Source organism: Octopus bimaculoides, chromosome 6, assembly GCF_046866305.1.
Source record: "Octopus bimaculoides isolate indiv1 chromosome 6, ASM4686630v1, whole genome shotgun sequence".
Lineage (NCBI taxonomy): Eukaryota > Metazoa > Mollusca > Cephalopoda > Octopoda > Octopodidae > Octopus > Octopus bimaculoides.
Genome location: NC_142933.1, coordinates 207,240 through 225,885, shown reverse-complemented (window position 1 = coordinate 225,885; position 18,646 = coordinate 207,240). Strand labels below are relative to the sequence as shown.

General features: G+C 36.9%; 1 protein-coding gene across 13 annotated transcripts in view; it reads left to right on the top strand.

Annotated features, from left to right (window-relative positions):
• LOC106872207 (phosphatidylinositol 4-kinase alpha) overlaps nucleotides 1–18,646 on the top strand; it is a 134,454-nt gene that overhangs the window by 31,362 nt on the left and 84,446 nt on the right. For 8 of the 13 annotated variants that reach the window (XM_089353322.1, XM_089353319.1, XM_089353318.1 and 5 more), the window contains 5 exons: nucleotides 7,817–7,902; nucleotides 9,181–9,253; nucleotides 15,266–15,738; nucleotides 15,901–15,966; nucleotides 17,402–17,498. In XM_089353322.1, coding sequence (XP_089209448.1) covers nucleotides 7,817–7,902; nucleotides 9,181–9,253; nucleotides 15,266–15,738; nucleotides 15,901–15,966; nucleotides 17,402–17,498 — 795 coding nt within the window. Of the gene's footprint in view, nucleotides 1–372; nucleotides 409–7,816; nucleotides 7,903–9,180; nucleotides 9,254–15,265; nucleotides 15,739–15,900; nucleotides 15,967–17,401; nucleotides 17,499–18,646 lie in introns of all 13 variants that reach the window. The other 5 variants (XM_014919115.3, XM_089353315.1, XM_052969100.2 and 2 more) reach the window with 1 other exon arrangement.

Below are 18,646 nucleotides of genomic sequence, written 5' to 3'. Positions count from 1 at the left end.
AGCCATATTTCAGAAAAAAAAAGTTGATTTAGAATGTAAATTATCATCATTTTGAAAACTGTTTTTCAAGACAAATGACATATTTGTTTTATTTGAATAAAATAGTAAAAGATTATTTTGTTATAAACCTGTTTCATTGTTTAACTCTGCTAGGTAAGCTGTTTTCTTGAAATTTACTGATCAAGCATCTTGTGAGAGTCTGAAAATTCTTAGGAAACCTTATGATGCATGTTGTTTGGTAATGCATATTTAATTTTGTTTTAATTTTGTTAAATATTGAACAATGATTTAGACATTAAAATTATGATTATCAAAAATAAAGAAATCATTATTTTTGTTTTTGTTGTTATATTTACTTCTATGACTTTCCAGGCTTTAATAAATCTGAGAACCAAGTGAAATTAACAGGTCAGTTGGTGTGTGTGTGTGTGTGTGTGTGTGTGTGTGTGTGTGTGTGTGTGTGGTTGTTCTCCTACACAATTCCTGGCTTCCACTTGCCCTCTGCTCACAGTTCTGTTCTAATCAGCTTGTGTCTGCTGCCTTGTTCCTTGTAATGATTCCTTGATACCAAATCTATCTGATCCAAATCCTAAAACTGTTTTTCCCAAACATCCTTACTACCAGAAAGTTATAACAGTCTTATTGATTAGTTTGTGTTTAACAACCCCATCCTATATTATTATTATTATTATTATTATGTAAACAGTTGTTGCTACTATTGTTGTTGTTTTCCAGCTGTAACTATAGAAACGGACACCATGTTTCTTTGGAATTCGACAGTTCATGTTGTCTCAAAACGAAACTCATTTTCATTTTGTTCTTTGCAAATAGAAATAATTAAGAGAATACAGTTTTTATTTATTGTTTTGGTATTTTATTTGTTGTACCTTTGAAAGTATTTAGATATTAACCTGAAAGGAGGTGGTGTGTGAGGAAAGTGAAATATTTTAATTATTTTTAATTTATTTCTTCAAATAACTAATATTTAAGAATTTATTTGAAATGTAAAGTAGCTTCAAAACTACTCATGAAAATAAGATTTAAATTCTAATTCACTTTGTTTTCGCTGTGAATCCTTTTTATAATTATCTTGCAAACTAAAAATCAAACCCCAAAACCTATTCAGGAAAATCTCTTGAAGTTCTGGGTTTTCATGACTAGGATTAGGGTTACATAAGGTTGTAGTGTTGATGAAAATTAGATTTTATGTCAAACAGCAGAGTTTGTATGAGAGTTTGGTTAGTTGATTTGTCTTGAGGAGTGAAAATCTAGTTTTGGGTACTTTCCTTTATTTGATAATTGGGTATTGTTATGGACATTGGGCAGTTGTTTATGGAGCCTGTCACCTAACATATACCACAGTGCTTTCATATTATGCAATATATTAAGTTGGAGGAAGAAGTTCTACTCTCGTTCAGTTTGTCTCAGACATGTTATAGTTGAATGAAATATCAATTTGCTGTATCTCTATTTTGTCCGCTCATGTATTTTATTTTCAACATTTTCTTTAACATTACATATGTCATCTAAACACGAAATAGTATGATGACTACTAATCTTCTAGTGGAATCCATTGAAATGTTGATAAACATGGATCTGAGAACTTTATTCTTTCAAAGTAACAATAAAATGAAATCTGGTTCTATATTTAAGAGATGAGGAATTATTTACATTTGATGGATATTTGTCCTCATCTTGTTTGTTGTTAACTCAACATTTCGGCTGATATACCCTCCAGTCTTCATCAGGTGTCTTGGGGAAATTTCGAACCTGGGTTCTCATTCCTAAGGTATTTTTTGATATTATTATTCATGTCACTGCCTGGAATCGAACTAGGAATTTTGGGGTTAGTAGCCCACACTCTTAACCACTATGCTATATGCCCGTGATGAAGGCTGGAGGGTATATCAGCCAAAACGTTGTGTTAACAACAAACAAGATGAGGACAAATATACATCAAATGTAAATAATGTAAACAATGAAAATGAAATCTGTCGGGGTTTTAAATGTCCTGCTGTGAATTTTGGGAATAGACAAATAATCTATTTCTGGAAAATGATGAAACATTCTTAACTTATAAACCTTTACTAAACCAACCCAGAGATCAGGGACTGACAGAAAAGCATGCAAAAACTGCATGAACTTTCTATTCTTTCCGAAATTGAGTCATAACGTTCATATTTTTTTTGTTAAAGAGAGTGAGTAATGTGGGAGAAGAGATGTAGAGGGAGCTAAAACTAATAATATAAACTAATAATGTAGTTTACATTGAGTTAGATCTGCTGAAACAAAGCTCTTTATTTCCATCTCTCATCATCTCTGTTGTTTGTCTACAAACTTCTTGAGACAGCCACAAATGTTTTCATTCTTTACCCTTATTTCAAGCCTGTTGTTATTACATTTAATTCTTCTCCTTTGTACAAGAACACCTCCATCTTTACTACCTCTGTTTGTAATTCATAAACTACCTGACGTTCCTACAAAATCAACAAATTCAACAATTAATAAACTTATCTGGCTGCCGACTGTGAATTGCCTTCTGTCTTTTTTTTGTTCTGCATGAATAGCAGATTAATTCACCACTTTTGTGTTTTAAATCTTAAAAACAAAAACATTATTTCAATTGAATAAACATTTGATGAATTCATTTGTGAGTGTCTTGCTTAGTAGAGCTATAACTGTTCTTGGTGTTTACTCACCAGTCAGGTCAGTCCTCGTTGAGCAGACCAGTGATTAAAGACATGCCAGACGTGACCATCCTGTCTCATTCAGATATAATGGATCTGGGATGACATTTATTTAATATACTTTTATTTTTAAAAGAGATTGGGTGTTGTTTGAGAGAGATTTGGCTGCTAGGTCAAGCAGGTTGAACAACTACATATGTAGGGTTTCTGTCACTGGCTTGAGAGGAGCCATTGTAGTGTTTGGAGAAACAATGGCCCTGTCCACACTGCTTTTGTTTGCTATGTAGGCAGCATCATTTGTTCTTTAATAGAAACACACATGCGTCATTACACATAGATGCACAGGTCATCCAGTAATCCCAAGTTGCATTAGTTGCAACTGAAAGAGTTGCCATGCTTCCTGCTTCAAATTGTGCTGGAATGAGATGCAACTACAAATTAAAAAGAAAAAAGAAACAAGATTATGGTTAGGATTTGCAGATATAAGCCCCTGCGATGTAAAAGAGGCTGAGATATATATCCTTTATCATTTACTTGTTCCAGTCATTAGACCATGGTCATGCTGGAGTACCTGCTTGAAGAAGGTTTAGCCAAATGAATTGACCCCAGTAATAATTTTTTAAGATTGGTACTTATTCTATCAGTTTCTTTTGCTGAATTGCTAAGTTACGGGGATGTAAACACACCAACACCAGTTGTCACAGTGGTGAGGGACAAACTCACGCACATACACACACACAACAGGCTTCTTTCAGTTTCTGTCTACAAAATCCACTCACTAAACTTTGGTCAGGAGAAGACACTTGCCGAATGTGTCATGGAGTGGGATTAAACTTGGAATCATGTGGTTGGGAAGCAAGCTTCTTACCACATAGCCATGCCTAGGCCTATGAGCCACATACAGACATGTTTGACTGCAGAATTAATTCTGGTAGTTCTTACATCATTTTGTATACAGTCATAGACAGCAATTTAGCTTGCATCGCACCTCATTTTGAGTACATGGTATTGACAAGTTACAAAAGCATCAAAACATCAATGTATATTACTCCTGAATGGGATCTAATGAGAGTTATCTCATTTGTATATGACTTACATGTGTTTTAACACCAGGCACATTGATGAGAATATATTCTCTTATGTTTATAAGCACAGCCTACCCATGAACTAGCAAAATGCATACTTTGTGTATGTGTTTTCAATGTTGTTCTGTGAGCTGGCAGAATCGTTAGCACGCTGGGCGAAATGCTTAGCAGTCTTTTGTCTGCCGTTACATTCTGAGTTCAAATTCCACTGAGGTCGACTTTGCCTTTCATCCTTTTGGGGTTGATTGATTAAGTACCAGTTACACACTGGGGGTTGATGTAATCGACTTAATCCCTTTGTCTGTTTTTGTTTGTCCCTGCCTCTATGTTTAGCCCCCTGTAGGCAATAATGAAATAAAAAATATTGTTTATATATTCATGTATGTGTGCATACTCACACACACACATGCCAACTACTTTACAATACACATTTTAAAGTGGTTGAGATCAGGAAGGGTGTCCCACCACTAGAGGACAATGCAGTCCTGGCACCAGGACTGTCAAACCAGCCAGCCCATGCCAGTAGAGAACATGCTCATTAAAAGATGATGATGCTATATAGTGTGTATCTATGCACACATACACTCATGCATCATCATCATCTCAAAAGCTTTAGTTCTATGAATTTTAAAGCTGTATAGTTGAGTATATCATGACTTATTTTTTTAATATTTCATTTATCTTTTCAACGCTGACTTTGGCTAAAGTATTTTTTTTTCTCTTTTAAACCTTCAAACTCTGAACGATATTACATTCATCTCATGCACATACTGTCATCCCAAGTTGCTTCTTGTGCTGTCATTGTCATCAGCAATCAGTATCATTAATTGCTTTGTCTGTTTGTTTGTTTGTTCATTGTATTGTTTGTTTTCTGTCTCTCATATTTACATAAAATGTACAAACACAAATATTTCATTAAATCATATATCATTCTCATGTTGAAGTTGAACAACTCTTAACACACTTTCTGTGCTCATACCTTGAACATCAAACTGTGTGTGTATGTATGTATGTATGTATGTGTGTGTGTGTGTGTGTATATATATATATATATATACATATATATATATATATATATATATATATAATGTTGTTGTTGCTGCTGTCTCAACTGTTGCTGTGTCTGAGCCGTTTGATGTATTGACTCTAAGGCAGTTTGACTGGTGGATATAGCTAGGTTTCATCAAATCATGCTTCATTGCCTGCCGTTGGTATGTTTTGATCTGTTATTGTTCTATTGACATGCTCAATCAACATTCATTATATCTAATAAACTATTGCTTGATTTTTTTTTTTTTTTTGAAATGTGTAAGCAATTTCTGTTCATTTATCTTCTGATGTTTGTCTTACTAATGTTTCATCATTTATTACCCATCATATTGGTTTGTCTAACCTATGTGTTTGTTCGTAGCTGCATTTCTGACCAGTAATTGCCTGCTCTATAGATCTGTTTGGTAACATCGCCTGCTCTGTTACTATTGCAAGCAGCATTGTCTTCTCTGTCAGTATTGCTAGCAACATTGCCTGCCCTATCGGTGTTGCTAGCAAAATTGCCTGCTCTGTTAGTGTTGCTAGCAACATTACTTGCTCTCCCACTATCTCGTTGCCTGTTCTGGTGATGTGATCAGGAACATTGCCTAATTTGTCAATGGAATTGCAGAATATTTACTTTCTGTTTTTGTATGAATGTTAAAAAAAATTGCTTGTCATCTTTAAATATCTAACCATCCAATGTCTGTTGTGTCACCATTTCTGATCAACCAATGTCTGTTGTGTCATCTAACCATCCAATGTCTGTTGTGTCACCATTTCTGATCAACCAATGTCTGTTGTGTCATATCTGACCAACCAATGTCTGTTGTGTTGTCTCCAATGTCTATTGTGTTACTGTGTCTGACCAACTAATGTCTATTGTGTCACTGTATGTGACCAACCAATGTCTGTTATGTCACCATATCTGACCAACCAATGTCTGTTGTGTCACCATTTCTGATCAATCAATGTCTGTTGTGTCATGTCTGACCAACCAATGTCTGTTATGTCACCATATCTGATCAACCAATGTCCAATGTGTCATGTCTGACCAACCAATGTCTGTTGTGTTGTCTTGCCAACCAATGTCTATTGTGTCACAGTGTCTGACCAACTAATGTCTTTTATGTCACCGTATCTGACCAACCCATGTCTGTTTGTTGTTGTCTGTTGTGTCACAATGCCAGACCAACCAGTGTTTGTTTTTTTAATTTTTTTGCTGTGACCAATCAATGATTGTGTGATTAATGTATCTTGCAAACCACCACTTGTATTGCCATAAAGTCTCTTTGAACTATAATCTATGTCATCAAACTAATAATGTACTCATCTCTTTTTTCCTCAGCCAAGTTCTACATTTCTTAGAGAAAAAAGAATCATTCTCACAGAACTATTAGCAGCTCTCACGTTTCCATCACCCTCACCCACCCACACACACACACATACAAACAATCTCTCATTTATATACATACACATTGATATATACACACATGTATACACTCTCACTTCATAACATATTTATTCACTTTATTCCATTATTGCATGTTCTGTTCAGTTATTGCCATATCTCTCAACCATCTCTTCTATATTACAACTGCCTCTCAACCACTGTGGAATGACAGAAAGTCCTTTTCTATGTGCATATGTGTATTTGTATATATATATATGTATCTAGAGAGTGATCAATAAAACATGGAACAATCCATCAAGGGGCTCTTTTCCCCCCTTTATTCCCATATCAGTGCGTGAGAAGACCCGGCAAGCCAAGTAAGATCGTTGCCAGTGCCCCTGGACTGGTTCTTGTGCGGGTGGCACATGAGATGCACCATTTTGAGCGTGGCCGTTGCCAGTACCGCCTGACTGGCTCCTGTAGGATTTTCGAGCGAGATCGTTGCCAGTGCCCCTGGACTGGCTTGTGCGGGTGGCACATAAAAGACACCATTTCGAGCGTGGCCGTTTTCGTGCGGGTGACACGTAAAAGCACCCACTACACTCTCTGAGTGGTTGGCGTTAGGAAGGGCATCCAGCTGTAGAAACTCTGCCAAATCAGACTGGAGCCTGGTGTTGCCATCCGGTTTCACCAGTCCTCAGTCAAATCGTCCAACCCATGCTAGCATGGAAAGCGGACGTTAAACGATGATGATGATGATGATGATATCAACACAGGAAATGTTTACATTCTTAGAAAATTACTATTTGTAAATCTCATAATGAGAGATATTCAGCAATAGTACTTTGGAGTAAAGATTGTTTGCCAACATAACATGGCAGTCTTGGTTTAGGACTAATGTTGCTGTAATTTAGCCCCAGGAGACAGTGTCTCCAGCTAGCTATACGACATGATCTGTATCTTTATATTTTCGAACAAGGGAATTTAGCACCCCAACTCAGCTCAAAACAATATCTGTGTATTGCGATTTCTGGATTATTTCTCTTCATCAGCACAGAATAATTGCTTGGCTAGAGGTGGCACTGCCAAACTCCCGTTCGAAATATATAGTTTTCAAAGTGACATTCTTATTTAACTCACAGTAAGGCTCTACAATGTTGCAACTTTGTGTTGTATCATGGATTGATCTCAGCACTATAATTAATTATTTTTGTTCAGTGTATGTGTGTGTGAGTGTACCACATAAAGAGTACCCAGTACACTCTATAAGGCAGCTGGCATCCAGCCATAGAAACCAAGCCAAAACAGACAATTGGAACCTGGTGGAACTCTGTGGCTGGCCAGCTCAGGCCAAACCATCCAACCCATGCCAGCATTGTATATTGCTTACAACTTTTGTTTCGGGTATGTTTGGTTAAAGAAAGGAAGTATGGAATAAAGTTTCATATATGATATTTCTGATATCTCCCCCCTCCCGCACACGCACTTTCATTCATATCCTCAGTCTATCCTATATGCACACATACACACAAATACATACACATACATATATGCACATGCAGGAAGTGCATATATATGTATGTAAATTATATCTACATATCTAACTTACTATCCATTTCTAGAACTTCCGATGGGAGAATGCTTCAGTTTCTGTCTCAATACAATTCTCAGTGATGTGGCCTATCGTGATTCAGAGCTCAGAGAGCAGGTAGGTCCATTCTGTTATCAGAAACTTTTTTGTGAAGTGAGACTTATTTCTTAGATTATTTGTTGTTTGATGACAAACAGTCGCTCAACACCAATCTTTTGCTCTTGAAATTGAACAACTAGCCTAACTTAGTTACATCTTTGTCTTTCAATGTAAAATGGCTCTTAAAAACAAAAACAACAGCAAGAATGCAATCACAGTGTTACTTTCTCAAAGCAGTTAATTGTAAAAGTTTTTTTTTTTTTAGTCTCATACAGAGATATGGTTCATTTGGAGCCATGCAAGACTTGCATTACTGAGACTATAGAATATAAATTTATAGACCTATATTATATGAATATATATATATATATATATATATATATATATATATATATAATGAAGTATAAGGAAAGGAAAAAAATTGTAGTTGTAGACGATCTTTAATTCATAATCCAGATTGGTACAGAACCAATATAAACTCTACAAATTGTTTTGGAGTCTAATTAATTCCAAAGACAAAAATGAAAAGCTCTTCTTGAAATAAAAATTAGATTCTTCGTCAGGAATTACATATTGGTATGAATAATTACGACCAACAAAAATATATAAAAAGACCTTTCATAGCCTAGATGGGAACGAACAAATAATAGAATGAAAAATCACTAGAAGACCAGACTGTTCAAAACCAGAAAAATATATATAAAAGAAACAAGCAAAAAAAAAAAAAAAACTCCACCGTTTTATTAATATTACAATTCATGATATATAAATATCTAGTAAAGGCAGGTAAATTTAATGAAACAAAAATTAATTACAAAAATAATAGGGTTATCTAAAGTAATAAATAAGAAATTAAAAATTAATAACTACAAACTGACATATCCACTAAAAAGTAATAAATGTCCAGTTAGTTGTCCATAAGTCAGAAAAAAAGCACACTTGATATAATTGGTAATAATAATATAAAATAATATATAATATTTTATTGAGCGATATGATATCAGTTATGACATATAACTGGCAAGAATGTTACCATTGGTTTCATACTGACTATTGCCTAGATGTAATAATCAATGAGAAATCAACTGTTGCATTCAAACCAGTTATATGTCATAATCAAAATTATATTACTGGACTGTGTATGTATGCATATGTGTGTGTATATATATATATATATATATATATATATATATATATATGATACTGTTGAGAACAGAATATAACAAGGTATTTTTGTTCAGTATCCTGGTTTTTCCTTCTGCTTTAATACAATGATTGTGTTGCTTTTCTCTGCAGATTTTGTCAGCACAGTTGGATACAATGGTTGTTCTCACAACACTTTGCCAAGGGACACATGATATACCTAAAGGTAACATTAATATATGAGTTAATTAACTGTTTCTGTCAAGTGCTGTGAAATGGTCATTTTTCAACAATCAAATCCCCAAGCTAGTCTTGTTTTCATATTAGAATCCTTTTCAATGCAGTAAAGTGGTTGGCATAAGGAAGGCCATCCAGCCATGGAAACCATTCCAAAGTAGACACTGGAGCATTGGATCCTGTTAAACCATCCAACCCATGCCAGCATGGAAAATGGACATTATATTGTTGATAATGACGAATCATTCTTCATTTGTGTGTGGAGGTGCGTGGCTTAGTGGTTAGGGTGCTGCACTTATGATCGTAAGATTGTGGCTTCAGTTTCTGGACTGGATGATGCCTTGTATTCTTGAGCAAAACATTTCATTTCATGTTGTTCCAGTCCACTCAGCTGACAAAACAGAGCAATCCTGTGACGGACTGGTGTCCCACCCAGGGGTGGAGAATATTTATGCCACCAAATCTGGGAAAATGACCTTATGAGCCTATGGGTTGGGAAGGACCTTTTAATCCTTTTAGGTCCCTTATTTATGTAATACTGGTTGGAATAGTTAATTCTACTGTTGTTCTCCGTATCAAATTCTCCTGTGACATATATGAGGGTGAGTCAAAAAGTAATGCCATTTTGTTTAGGACAGGTATAATTACCAACACAGGAACATGTATCATACATCAAAATGAAGCTGATCCTCTGTGGATCACATCCCTACTTCTCAACATAGTCACCGTTTCTTGCAATAGCAATGTTCCACCTTCGAATGAAAGCGTGTATCCCTGCCCCGTAAAATTCTGTTGACTGTTCTTTGAGCCACTTCTTCACTACAGTTTCCACTTCCTCCTCACTGTAATAATGTTTGCCTCTCAAACTCTCTTTCGTGGTGCCGAAGAGATGATAGTCTGAAGGCGCTAAACCTGGCAAGTGCGGAGGTAGTGAAGAAGTGGCTCAAAGAACAGTCAACAGAATTTTACGGGGCAGAGATACATGCTCTCATTCAAAGGTGGAACATTGCTATTGAGAGAAACGGTGACTATATTGAGAAGTAGGGATGTGATCCACAGAGGACCAGCTTCATTTTGATGTATGATACATGTTCCTGTGTTGGTAATTATACTTGTCCTAAACAAAATGGCATTACTTTTTGACTCGCCCTCATACATATATATATATATATATATATATAGGTTAACAGAGAGGTTGGAATAACCATCTAAGGGATAAAAGTATTCATTATACTACCAGTATAATTACCTATATTAACCCTGGACATACATGTGCAAGCATATTATGCTCATAGGTTACAGGCAATGACAAAGATAAACACGAGTTTATCCGGAATCAAATTTAAAATAAACAGAAAATGGAGAAATATTGATCAACAACAATTGACTAACATCAATTATTACTTTTTAATACTTTTTAATACAAAAGTCTATTTGTATTAAAAAGTAATAATCAATGTTAATCAATTGTTGTTGAACAATATTTCTCCATTTTCTGTTTACTTTATATTTTATATCTATATATATATAAATGAGAATGTGTGTCTGTCTGTCTGTCTGTCTGTCTGTCTGTCTGTCTGTCTGTCTGTCTGTCTGTCTGTCTGTCTGTCTGTCTGTCTGTCTGTGTGAATCCCTAAAACTTGAGAACTACGCAACCAATTTCATTCAAATTTTACACATGCCTTACTTAGGGTTCCAGTTGTGTTTTAGTAAAAAAAAATTATTAACTTCTTGCAGAGTTCGAGCACACGGCAACATAATATCTCCTCCACTATTTAAGTATTACGTGTCAAAAGTGAAACAAAAACACTCATGTCAAATACTTTCACTTTAAAAATGAAACTATTCCACTAACTGAAACAATCACATTTCGATACTGTAGTGACAGATACTTTCACAGAGAGAGAAAGAGAGAGACGGAAAGAGAGAGAGAGAGAGACGTATATGTATACATATACATGTATATGCACACCATTTCGATACTGTAATGACAGATACTTTCAGAGAGAGAGAGAGAGAGAAAGAGAAAGAGAGAGAGAGAGAGAGATGTATATGTATACATATAGATGTACACGTATATGTATATATATATAGATCTATACATACATGTATATGTATACATATGTTTAGATGTATATATATATATAGATGTACATGTAATATGTACACATATATACATATATACATGCATACAGATATCTATACATATATACACCCATCACACACACATACACATGCACACAAACACACACATTAGTCATTTGTTTTCTTATCCAAAACTACGTCAAAAGTACTGAATGGATCTTTATGAAATTTGGAAATTATATTCTTTGCATAACGGCCATAACTCCCATGAAAATTCATATATTTTTGATTTAAGAGTATGAAGACCGGGAAAGCCCCCGGCCCATCAGGAATCACTGCAGAGATGCTCAAAATATCTGGCAGTGTTGGCTATAGCCTAGTCACCCGTATTACGAACCAGGTGATACACGAAGGAGTCATACCCTATGACTGGTGTAGCAGCATCATAGTCAACTGCTACAAAGGTAAAGGGGACGCTTTAGATACAAATAATTACAGAGGCATCAAGCTGTTAGATCAGGTTATGAAAGTTACAGAGAGGGTCATAGCCCAACTAATTAGGGAGCGAATCAATTTAGATGAGATGCAGTTTGGGTTCGTGCCAGGTAAAAGCACTACTGATGCCTTATTTCTAGTGAGACAGTTGCAAGAGAAATACCTAGCCAAGGATAAACCTCTGTACCTGGCTTTCGTTGACATGGAGAAAGCCTTTGACAGGGTCCCCCGATCCCTTATCTGGTGGTCAATGAGGAAACTTGGGATAGAAGAATGGCTAGTGAGAGCTGTGCGAGCCATGTACAGAGATGCGGCCAGTAAGGTGAGGGTTGGAAATGAGTACAGCAATGAATTCCGGGTAGAGGTAGGGGTCCACCAAGGTTCCGTCCTCAGCCCCCTATTATTTACCATAGTCCTCCAGGCAATCACAGAGGAGTTCAAGACAGGTTGCCCCTGGGAGCTCCTCTATGCTGATGACCTTGCCCTAATTGCGGAGTCACTATCAGAACTAGAGGAGAAGTTTCAGGTGTGGAAGCAAGGTCTAGAATTGAAGGGCCTTAGAGTCAACCTAGCTAAAACCAAAATCCTAATAAGTAGGAAGGTAGATAAAACACAAACCCCTTCAGGTAGATGGCCCTGCTCAGTATGTAGAAAAGGAGTAGGTAGTAACTCTATAAGATGTACCCGGTGCAAGCTATGGACACATAAGAGGTGCAGCAACATCAAAGGCAGGTTAACTAGCAAGTTAGTTTTTGTTTGTGGAAGATGTTCAGGTGCAATAAAGACTGCAAACAAACAGGAAACAACTTCTATCTCATTCCAGGGTGAAAAACTAGAGGTAGTCGATAGCTTCCGCTATCTGGGCGACCAAGTTAGTAGTGGGGGTGGGTGCGCTGAAAGTGTAGCTGCTAGAATAAGAATAGCCTGGGCAAAGTTTAGAGAGCTCTTACCCCTGCTGGCGACAAAGGGACTCTCACTCAGAGTAAAAGGCAGACTGTATGACGCATGCGTACGAACAACCATGCTACATGGCAGTGAAACATGGGCTGTAACTGCTGAGGACATACGTAAGCTCGCAAGGAATGAAGCCAGTATGCTCCGTTGGATGTGTAATGTCAATGTGAATACCCGTCAGAGTGTAAGTATCTTGAGAGAAAAGCTGAACATTAGAAGCATCAGTTGTGGCGTGCAAAAGAGACGATTGCGCTGGTATGGACATGTGGTGAGAATGGAGGAGGATAGCTGCGTGAAAAAGTGCCACACCCTAACAGTTGAGGGAACCCGTGGAAGAGGTAGGCCCAGGAAGACCTGGGCTGAGGTGGTGAGGCAAGACCTTCGTACATTGGGCCTCACCGAGGCGATGACTACGGACCGAGACCTTTGGAAATGGGCTGTGCGTGAGAAGACCCTGCAAGCCAAGTAAGATCGTTGCCAGTGCCCCTGGACTGGTTCTTGTGCGGGTGGCACATGAGATGCACCATTTTGAGCGTGGCCGTTGCCAGTACCGCCTGACTGGCTCCTGTAGGATTTTCGAGCGAGATCGTTGCCAGTGCCCCTGGACTGGCTTGTGCGGGTGGCACATAAAAGACACCATTTCGAGCGTGGCCGTTTTCGTGCGGGTGACACGTAAAAGCACCCACTACACTCTCTGAGTGGTTGGCGTTAGGAAGGGCATCCAGCTGTAGAAACTCTGCCAAATCAGACTGGAGCCTGGTGTTGCCATCCGGTTTCACCAGTCCTCAGTCAAATCGTCCAACCCATGCTAGCATGGAAAGCGGACGTTAAACGATGATGATGATGATGATGATGATGTTGATGAAATTTTAACCCGAACATAACAGATGAGCATTATTTAGAAAATGATGTCACACGTTATCAAGGCTACCATTCTTTCTGGATGTGCAAAAGGGGATGACGTCTTTATTCCAAGAATTCCTCTTACTCCATCAGGAGCAGACATTCCTTTTACATTCAGAAGACTACAATTCCCCCTTCGTGTGACTTTTGCCATGTCCATAAACAAATCTCAGGGTCAAACACTGTCTGTAGCTGGTCTTCTCTTGGAAGAGCCCTGCTTCTCACATGGACAACTGTATGTTGGCTGCTCAAGAGTGGGCAGCAACAAAAAACCTATTTGTATATGCTCCACAAGGGAAAACAAGGAACATAGTTTACAATGAGGTGTTATAATCACAACAGCAAGAAAGTATGTACATGATCACCTTCTTTTACGAAACTTCATTGACTTTCATATATTTATATTGATATACATATATATACGTGTGTTTGGGTGCGTGTGTGTATATACATCTCTATATATAAAGATGATGCGTAGTCTAGACGGCGTTTTTAGATTTCATTATTCTCTTTAACCCGGGCAACGCCGGGTATTTCTGCTAGTGTATACATATAAATCACGTATAAACCCACTGAATTTTGCTATAGTAGTAACCGGCATGGTTGCATGTTTGAGAAGTTTGCTTCCTGACCAGATGGTTTTGGGCTCAGCCCCATTGTGGAACCCCTCCAGCAAGTGCCTTCTATTATATCCTTGCGCTAACCAAAGCCTTGTGAATATTTTTGATTTGATGGAAACTATAGAAAGACTGTTGTATAATATGTGTGTGTGTGTTTGTGTCTGTTTGTTTGTTTGTGGTCTGAAGTCATTTATATAAAAGTGCTGCTGGCAGTGTTGTTGAAAAATTGTTTAGTAACTTTGTACCTTCGTAGTTGTAGAGAATAAGAGATCCTTTACTTGAAAAAAAAAAAAACCCCTACAAAAACCCCAGTCAAAGGTTAGCATCAGATTGGGTATCCAGCACTTCAAATATTGTATTTGAGGTGCCGGTGGCACATAAAAAGCATCCACTACATTCTCAGAGTGGTTGGCATTAGGAAGGGCATCCAGCTGTAGAAACACTGCAAGATCAGATTGGAGCCTGGTGCAGCCTCCTGGCTTCCCAGACCTCAGTTGAACTGTCCAACCATGCCAGCATGGAAAACGGATGTTAAACGATGATGATTATGATGATGATCCAACCCATGCTAGCATGCGAAAATGGATGTAAAATGAATGAATGAATGATAGGCTTAGGACTTCTTTGAATTATATTCCTCTTTCTACAGATTTCTCAGTCGTTTGGCGCCATTAATCAGTGCCCAAAGTGAGTCAGCTGTCTATTAAAGATATTGGTCAGCAGTGGTAGCTTTAGTTATTAAGAGAAATTAGTTTTATATAGATATAAAGCTTTGTTAAATAACATTTCATGTGAAGTATCAGTCAGTGATAAATGTCTATCAAATATATTAATCTGACATCAGCTTGTGAGTTACATTGGTTCTCGCAAGCATATTCCTTGAACATCTGATCTCAAATTTGTTAACTTACATAATTTCATGATTGTTTTCCCTCTTTTTATAGAAACTTTATGCACATCTATTGTACCAGCTCTAATTGGAATGGCTCGAGCCATTGGCCGTTCTTCTGATGATGAAGTACCTCTCATAAAGCTGCTGTTTCCTTTACCAAGTTCCTGTGTTGTGGAAGAGGTATTGAGCGATGACAAAAGTCCTCCAAAGAAACCATTCACCAAATTCCGATCAATATTCCCACGCACATTATCTTCCCATGTAATCACACCAGAAAGTCCTACAAGTCCCACACCCGGCATCAACGATGGCCCCATTGATTTCAGACGTGAACGATCTCCCTCCCCTATGGCACCAACACAACATAAAGGAGGTCTGACTGATGACTTGCTTGACCCTACAATCCGTTATTTCAACAAAGTCGGATCTAGTTTCACACGAACCAAACCCTGGGGTTTTGAAATCATTCCTGAAGAAGATCACTTAAAATTTTCTAGTTCTCAACTCCAGACACTTGTTAGTGTGGTAAGTAACTTAACTAACCTTAACCCTAAATATCTACCAATGTCATTGTCAGTGGTTGTTGGTTTATTTCCTCTGCCATCATTCTCCTCTTCTTCTCGCATCCATTGCTACAGCTAAAATGTATCTTGGTATATTGGATCTTCTGAGGTTCTATCTTTTCAGGCCAAACGTTTGCTGAGTAAGGACATTCTGAAAAATCTAGATAACATGGCCTCTGAAGTATATACAGTAAGTTGTTCTTTTTGGAATTTATGTTTAGTTTTTAATGCTTTTTGTACATCATATCTCTTAATAGGACACACTGTTTCAATTATATTTTGAAAGTTAATCTCTCAACTGGCACAAATCTATACCCCTCAATACGCCTCCCTGCTTTCCAGTTAAGGGTTTTTTTTTTTATTTTACAAGTTATTTGGTGACCCTGTTGGTGCTGGTGCCCAACTGGTGATGATCCCATGTAAAAAGTACTGGTGCCACATAAAATGCACCCAGTACACTCTTCAAAGTGATAAGCAAGAGGAAGGGCATCCAGCTGTAGAAACCAAGCCTAAACAAAAAGGAACAAGCAGAATTATAATATAGATTTCATTTAGGATCACTTGTGGATTACTTAGGATCTCATTTGACTTCACTCTCTACTGTTCCTGTATTTTATAATTATGGGAGATGCAAGTGTTATGAAGTTAAGATGTTTGAGTAGTAATCACAAGGCCGAGGGTTCAAATCTTACTCACATCCAGGCTCATTATTCAGTTTGTTTCAGTCTGTGAAATATGTTGTACACATTTTGAACAATTAATTGTAGAAAAGAATTAAGAATTAAATTTTGTCATGACCCTCACCTAGGACTCATAAGATTGGAACTTAAGCTGGCGTCCATGGTGTATGGAGATAACAACACTCCCTCCTGGACAGGATGCCAGTCCATTGCAGGGTTAACTTCTCAGCTGTTACTGGAAGTCATTTACAACTTTGTTGACTGGAGCAATGTGGAGTGAAGTGGCTTGCTCAAGAACATAATGCACCATCCAGTCTGGGAATTGAAATCATGACTGTGGGATGATGAGAGCAGTATCTTAACCACTAGGCCATGCACTTGGCAAGCAGCCATCTATAAAATATTCTTACCCTAACAATATCCAAATCTTTGAAATGCATTTCCTGTGTTGTAAATATGAAAAGACAATTTTTGTTTTGATTATTAAGTCTGCATCTGGTGAGGAGAGATGGTGTCGACAGCCATTATTATAATTTCTCTGAGATTGGTAAGGATGATGCAACTGATGTTCAGCTTGTACTTGTGTAAAACAATTTTGGTAGGAAAATTCTTGGCTGCAAAATTCCAGAGGATTTCATACATAGGAAAGAAGGATTACATCAAAAGTGTTTAATACAGCATTTGTAGAGGAAAATATAATGGATAAAATAAAAAAAGAAAAAGGATTTGTAAACCATGTAAGATTCTGAGGGAGTGACATACGGCTTGCTTGTTGAGAAAGGCATGGATAGTTCTAGCATTAATAGTAGAGATCGAATGGATATAGTTTGTCTGTGGAATTCCCACTTTCTTTTAGTTCATAAAAGGAACCTTATTAAATTGTATATTGTTTGTTACATGTTTAAGGTCTTGACTTTTCAATGTCTGTTTTTATTTTATTTTCAGTATGGTCATCTGCTGCGATTTCCATACAGATCTTTTAGTGAGACAGTTACCTTGGTAGTGGTTACTTTGCTCAGAGATGTCTTGGAACAAGAAAAAGGTCAGTTCCTTTTGAAGAAATTTTATAATTATTCTACTGAATTTAACACTATGATCTTTCCTGTAGCTGGTATCTTTGGGTAATTTATTCTCAAAATTATTCTAATTTTCTCTACCAATTAGTGTACAATACTATATATCTACATAGTTTTTCTCATCTATATTTTGGCAAGTACAGTGAAGTCTGTATTGCTGAAGAGGTATAATAAGATGGAAACATGCACAGAGTTGTCCCCTGTATTTTGCTGGGATAATTGAACTAATTTTAATCATTGACTAATAATGTCTTGTCAATACTATATAATTATATTTTAATTAACTTTTTAATGCTCGCTAAAATTCAATATGTTATTGGTGGTTGTTACAATATTTTTTCTTCTCCAGTTGCTTGTGTCTCCTTAAGAGACTCTTCTACCTTTGTATCGTCCTTGAAAAAAGTACAACCCTCATTTATTTATTTATTTATCTGTTTTCTTCTAATATTATTATTATTATTATTATTATTGAAGGTAGTGAACTGGCAGAATTGTTAGCACAGCAGACATTAAGGACATTTCTTTGTCGTTTTGTTCTGAGTTCAAATTCTGCCTTTCATCTCTTTTAGACTTGCTAAGATAAATACCAGTCAAATATTGAGGTCAATGTAATCAGTTGACTTATCCTTTCGCCTAAAATTGCTGGAAGCCCTTATTAGTGTGATGGGCAAAATGCTTTGTGGCATTTCATCAGACTCTTTACATTCTGAGTTCAAATTCCACTGAAGTCAAATTTGCCTTTCATCTTTTCAGAGTTGATGAAACAGGTACCAATCAACTGCTGGGGGCAATGTAATCGACTGTCCCCCTCCCTACAAATCCCAGGCATTGTCCCTATTGTAGAAAGGATTATTATTATTGTTCAGTAGTTTTATTTTTATAACGTGCTTTCACTTCACTACCGAGCGCAGCTCTGTGCGCCTTCGGTATGTGCTGTGGTTTGCTCATTATTATCATTATTATTGCTATTATTATTATTATTATTATTATTAGTAGTAGTATTACTATTACTATTATTATTATTATTATTATTATTATTATTGTTATTAAGGTGGCAAGTTCGCAGAATTGTTAGCATGCTGGGCGAAATGCTTAGCAGTGTTTTGTCTTTCAC